Source organism: Solanum dulcamara, chromosome 6, assembly GCF_947179165.1.
Source record: "Solanum dulcamara chromosome 6, daSolDulc1.2, whole genome shotgun sequence".
NCBI lineage: Eukaryota > Viridiplantae > Streptophyta > Magnoliopsida > Solanales > Solanaceae > Solanum > Solanum dulcamara.
In genome coordinates this window covers 71,346,493-71,353,088 of record NC_077242.1, presented here as the reverse complement: position 1 = coordinate 71,353,088, position 6,596 = coordinate 71,346,493, and the positions used below count along the sequence as shown (strand labels likewise).

Below are 6,596 nucleotides of genomic sequence, written 5' to 3'. Positions count from 1 at the left end.
TGATATCGAAATCAGATTGTGCACATTGTGATTAGTTTCACTTTGTATTTACTATCTCCACCAACACAACTACTGAACAATTTTATTCACCCAAATTTTAATATCACCTAGTTTGTTCTCTCTATTAGGATTTGAATCTGAACTTTATAGTTTTACCTAGCTTCACTCATCACTAGGTCAAAAAGAAATGTGTTTGAAATCTATTGTATAAGTAAGTTTTAAACATTTGTGTGACCATATATTATGGAAATTTTAGAGTTAAAATTATTTATACATATAAAAATATGACATTCCTTTTAAGATATACTAAAAAGAAAAATGTGTCACGTAGACTGAAATTAAAAAAATTCAAAATTATTATTTTTTTGTCTCAATTTATATTGTACTTTTCGAATTTTGAAAGTCAAACGAATTTTTACTGACTGCGACTTTTTCATATATTTTGAATTGTTAATTATTGTTACTTATGATATATTTTATTTCAAGAAAATCAAAAATATAAAAAATTGACTCTAGAAATTCAAATCGTACATCCTCATCTTCTCCCTTCTTCTTCTTATTGACTTATTCCCTTGTAGACTGTTAAGCTACTAGTCTAATGGAGCCAAAATCTTTTGATCCCTATTTCCCCCATGAAACCCTAATTATCTTTCCTATATTCTGACACAATTCTGAAAAGAGCCCACCTTAATATCCCTAGCTTAAATTCCTAAAAACCCACTTTTCCATGTACCATATATCCTCTATACATACACACTATATAAAAGGCACTAAGCTGTATTGATCTACTTTTTTTTTTCAAGTATTCCCTATTGCCGTGGGCACTATTGATCATATGATCCCTAGCTATAGGTCAATTTTATTTGGAGTCTTGGCGTAATTCGTAAAATTGTTGTCATGTGATCGATTAGATTACAGATTCGACCTGTGAAAATAAGTCAGAAAAAGATTGCATACAATAAACCCTTGTTGTACAACCCTTTCTCAAATCTCACGAATAGCAGAAGCTTAGTACATCCGACTGTCTTACCCTATCCCTAGAATAATCCTAAAAACCCAGTTTTCTATGTATTATATATCCTCTATATATACACACTATAATAGGCACTAAGCTGTATTGGTCTACTACTACTTTTCTTTTTCCCCCTTTTATTCTAGTATTTTCTATTCCCCGTGGGCACTATTGATCATATGATCCCTAGCTAGGTCATTTTTATTTCTTTTGTAGACACTAAGATGCATTCTTAGGTTTTATAGTGTATAGGAGAAAGTAAAAAAGGGGAAGTATATGTTTGGTTTTTTTGTTTTCTTTCTAAAGATAGATGTATTTTGTAGGGAATAGTAATATGTCTTTCTTTATATATACACAATTTTTACTGTTTTTGATACTACATTATATTAGCCCCCCCCCCCCTTTCTAAAAAGCAACTAATATTAGAGAGAGAGAGAATAAATAAAAGTATTTTTTTCTCACTTTAGTTGTCTCTGAAAAAAAGCTCTATATATTTGGTGTTTTTCTTTGTTCTTCCACCTTGAATTTATCATTTCTTCCTCTTCTTTCTTCAAACAAAAAAATTCCATCCAAAATGGCCAATTGCATTGATGTTGCTTCTGAACAACTTTGCTATATCCCTTGCAACTTTTGCAATATTGTTCTTGTGGTATCTTATCTATTTATCTATCTATCTATCTTTGTTTCGACCTCGAATTTTTTTTGTATCATATGAAAAAAAATACGAATTCAGGATCTAGAGTTGGTAGATTTTGAATTAGTATGATCTAATAAGTATAGGTATATATAATTTTACTAGAAAGATGTGAGTTCAGTTGAACGCGCAAAACTTACTCTAAATCCAAGTTTTTCGTTTGTGTGAATTTTGATTGTCTTTTTTATTTCTTCTTTTTTTGTGTGCCAGAACTATCTTTGTCATGTGTGAGAAGATAAAGTTGATTTCGAGAATTCAAGAGTTAGTTTAATTTGTATGTATGTATGTATGTATTATTATTATTATTGTTATATATATATATATATATATATATATATATATCAATCAAGTGATCTATATAGCTTCTGGGGTTTTCTTTGTTTTAAATTTGATTTGAGAAGTCAAGTCACAATCCATATAGAGACTTTTCTTTCTTCTTCATTCTTTGATGTTTTGTAGTCAAATAAAGAAGGAAAAAAAAGAAGTCATATACCCTGAAACCTGAAATCTTAACCTTTCAATCAGAATTATTTTCCCCTCTATTAATTTTATGATTATTTTTTTTGAAGATAATTTTGATGAAGACAAGTCCTTACTAGTACTCACAAGAGATTTAATTTCCTCTTTTTTTTTTCTTTTTTTTTTTAACTTTCTCTCTTTTTTCTAGCTCTGTGCTATCTACCTTTCTCTTCTTTTTGTTTTACTGAAAAGATTGCACTAAGTGCAGGCACCATATACCTCCTCATGATTATGTTTTGATGAGCTTTTAGTTTCCCCTCATGTGTTCTTTCAATATCATCAATCTCTTCATTTTCTTCAAGAAAATACAAAATTCTTTATATTTAGGGTTTTCTTCTTGGGGTCTTTTTTCCCCAAAAATGGCTCTATTTTGAAATGTAGTTGTGTGCACACACACAAAAAAGGGGGGGATTTGGTTAGAGATTTTCAAGATTTAGAAAACCCCTCTAAAACTAAGAAAATTAACCTATATATCGTGATTTCAAGATTTAGAGTCGGTAAATTCTGTTTCTTTCTTTTTGTATATGTGTGTGCTAAATTTTACACACGCGCTCACACATATATATAACTAGAGTTTGTCGAAGATATGATTGAGAGTAAATAAAAGAGTACGTTTTTTCTAACTATAGTCACACAATTAAACGTAGTGATTCTATTGAAAGTTGTTACAACTAGTCTAGATTTACCACTATATACCTCCACATCTTCAACAATTTTTTAGTAATTTCAAGATCTTAAATTTGTGTTTTTTTTCTTTTTCTTTATTAATTTCAAGTTTTTTTATTTTTATTTTTTTTTGGAATTTTATTTTTGCAGGTGAGTGTTCCATGCAGCAGCCTATTTGATATTGTGACTGTACGTTGTGGTCACTGCACAAATTTGTGGTCCGTTAATATGGCAGCAGCTGCATTTCAGTCCTCTCCTTCTTCCCCTTCCTGGCAAAATCATCACGTTCAGGTTTGCGGTCCAAATAAAAAATAATTAAAAGTTAAAAAAAAATTATTATTTTTTCTCTCTATTTTATTTTTTGCAGCTCAAATTGTGGGCGTTTTGTGTATCATAATCATAGACTTCTGATTTCTAGGTTTTTTTTTGTATTCTTTTTAGGGAATAAATATGTACAGACATATTAATACTCATATCGAGTTTTTCAAAATGCAAAAAAAAAATAATGAAAAATTTAAGTACTATACTTAATATAAATAGCCGCCATAACTTAAAATAAAATTAAATATACATATTTATTTTCTATTTGAGGTTTGCAGCTTTTATAATTCTAAGCATTTTTCTAGGCTATACTTTTTTATATATAGAGAGAGAGAGAATTGTTTTGATTTGATAGTTTAATTAATTTATTTTTTAAAATGATTTTATTTTCAATCAGGGTTTGTCCTCTACTGTGGAAACAAAGCCTAAAAACTAGGAATTTTTGGACCTTTATATTTTATTTTATTTTTTGTATTTATAATCCCTAACTGATTCAGTCACTTCAATGCTGTTATGATCTATCTTCTCTTCTTTTTTCATAAACATCACTTCAAACTTTATGGTCAAACCATAAAGAAACCCTCTTAACCCCACCCCCACCCCTCACACACTATAATTAGTACAGTCTCAGTCTCGTAATGGGATCTGAAGAGAGTAGAATATACGCAAATTTTATCATTATCTTTAGTAGATAGAAATGTTATTTTTGATAAATCCTCGATTTTAAAAAAAGAAAAGCAAAAACACGATATTTATAGAGACATAAACAGAAACAACAACACGATAGTAAGAAAATCGAGGCATAGGTTACTGCATTACATTTCTCTTGTTTCTTGCTTCTACTCTTACAAGAATTTGGATCTTGAAAAATTCCACACACAAAGGGAAAAAGAATCATGGCCTTATATAGACTAATATAGTAGTTAAGAGCTTCTAATAAAACTGTGTTTGGTGTAATCAATTTAATAGTTGGGCTCGATTTTACCAAGAAAAAAAGGAGAGAAGTCTCAACTATCCTACTACTACTACTAATATATATAATCAGATGCACTCCGCGAGTAGATTGTTGAATGATTTATTTCGTGTTTAATTATTGATATTAATCTTGGTATGATGTATTCCATACAGAAAACCACACGACCCTAAATGATATTTTTTCGTCTATTTTTACTTGTTCACGATGCTGATTAATACAAATTATGAAACTTTAATGTTTTCTAGTATCAAACTTTATGTATCTCTTTGTTTCATTAATTTTCTTATGAATTTTTATGTATATTTTTAGGTTCCAAACTACACTGCTCCTGAGTACAGGATGGATTTTGGTTCATCAACCAAATGCAACATGAACAAGATGTCAATGAGAACACCAATCACAAACAACGTTCATGAGGAGAGAATTGTCAATCGACGTAATTATATTTATATATAAATATTACTATATTTAATTTTCAAAGAATATATAACTCAACATAAAATATTATGTCACGTAGTCCAATATACGACATTATATCATACTATGGACTACTTGGCGTAAATACTTTTATTCCCTTCATTGTCTTAATTTTTATTTATTTTTTGTTATTAATATTAATGTTTTCTTTTTTCAGCTCCCGAGAAGAGGCAGAGAGTACCTTCTGCATATAATCAGTTCATAAAGTATATAATATATGTCTTTATTAAAGCTTTTTTGCAGAATTAACCACTATCAATTTTTTATTCTATTTTATTTTATTTTTATTTTTGACACAAAATGCCTAAATGTGCAGAGAAGAGATTCAGAGGATCAAGGCTAATAATCCAGATATCAGTCACAGGGAAGCATTTAGTACTGCTGCCAAAAATGTAACTACTTTTTCCTTAGATTCTTCAAACCCTTTTTTCATTTTATTATTATTATTATTTTGTTAATTTTAAACTTTACAACATAAGGAAGTTTTACACTATTAATATGTTTTAACATGTCGTAAAAGATAACGTGCTTTAAGTTTTAAGTCAGTAATAATCTCACTTTTTGTTTACGGACAATTATCAATACTTATCTTTTTGGTACGAAATAGTATAAGAATTCTTTACTCTGTCGATGTATGATATTTAAGCTCTATTTTGTGTGTAGTGGGCACACTTCCCTCACATTCACTTTGGACTCATGTTGGAGAGCAACAATCAAGCCAAACTTGCTTGTGGTAATGTACTTATAACTCAAACCTATATATATTTGCATCCTTATAAAACCCTCATGGTGCATAAATTTTGTTGTAATTTCTTTTCCTGTGGTCATTCACATAATTTTGATAGTTGGACATTAATTACTCTTATAATTAATTCTTTTTTATAACAATTTTATTTATTTGAATAATTTTTTTAGTTGTTAGAACGAGATGTTATTATTGAAAATATATAATATAATCTAAAAGTTGGTCCCAAATAAAATTTGGCCGTTATAATAAAATATTTGTTATAAAAAATGACTGTTACAGAGATCTGAATATTATATTTTAGAAATCAAAGTGACCTACTTATGAACATCTAAAGTTGTAAAAAAAGCCTTCAAAAGCATAATAAAACTGCTATATAGCTTCTTAAGAAATAATTAATTCTCAATGTAAAGATTGAAAATTTGTCAAGTAATAGAGATTTTATTGAAATAGTTCATCATTATATATATATGTTCCCATATACTTGGGTTTTTTTGATGTCTCAAATTTATTGAGTACTATTCTTTTATGTTACACTATGCAAAATGATGGCTATATTTTTAATATTCTTTATTAGTGGTAAGGTTTGTGTACACTCTACCCTCCCCAGACCCCACTGGGTATGTTGTTGTTGTTGTTGTTTATTAGTAGTATCTTCCTTTAATTTTATTCAATTTTCTTTTGCTACATTAATTTTCAGGAAGCAGAAAATTATAAGCTACTTTGCTAGACAAATAAATGATCTTCATTTTATGAAGTTGTGTGTTGAAATTGAAGACAAGAGTGTGACATCAAGATGTTCTATGGAGTGTGGACATAAACTATATATTATAATTAAGTCTTTTTCGAATTAATTCGTTGTATTTCAACTAATATATGGTTGAAAAAAAACTAAGTTTCTTTAATTATTATTGTTTTCCTCTATTTATTACCTTTCTCTAATGAAAGAAATATTTAGAGATGTTTCTCCATGATGTCTTGTTCTTTAACTTAATATATGAAATTAACCGCTAAATGATCTTAATTTCTTCCATTTGGCTTCCGTTTAACCATAAATTTTAATGTGAGTTTTTGAAATTTGAAGTGGTTTTTGGACGTGAATTTTACTGGAAAAAATTGAAGTTTGGTGTGTAGAAGTCCCAAAAACTGGCTCATTGAAAATTATTGGAAGATCAGATTTTTAAAA

General features: G+C 28.6%; 1 protein-coding gene across 1 annotated transcript; it reads left to right on the top strand.

Moving 5' to 3' along the window:
- The first annotated feature begins 1,494 nt into the window (after positions 1 to 1,494).
- On the top strand, positions 1,495 to 6,382 carry LOC129892635 (axial regulator YABBY 5-like). Its single transcript, XM_055968219.1, has 7 exons — positions 1,495 to 1,661; positions 3,042 to 3,182; positions 4,498 to 4,624; positions 4,823 to 4,871; positions 4,982 to 5,057; positions 5,329 to 5,398; positions 6,111 to 6,382. The coding sequence occupies exons 1-7, from the start codon at positions 1,587 to 1,589 to the stop codon at positions 6,125 to 6,127; spliced, it is 555 nt and encodes a 184-aa protein (XP_055824194.1). The 5' UTR covers positions 1,495 to 1,586; the 3' UTR covers positions 6,128 to 6,382.
- Positions 6,383 to 6,596: the final 214 nt, after the last annotated feature.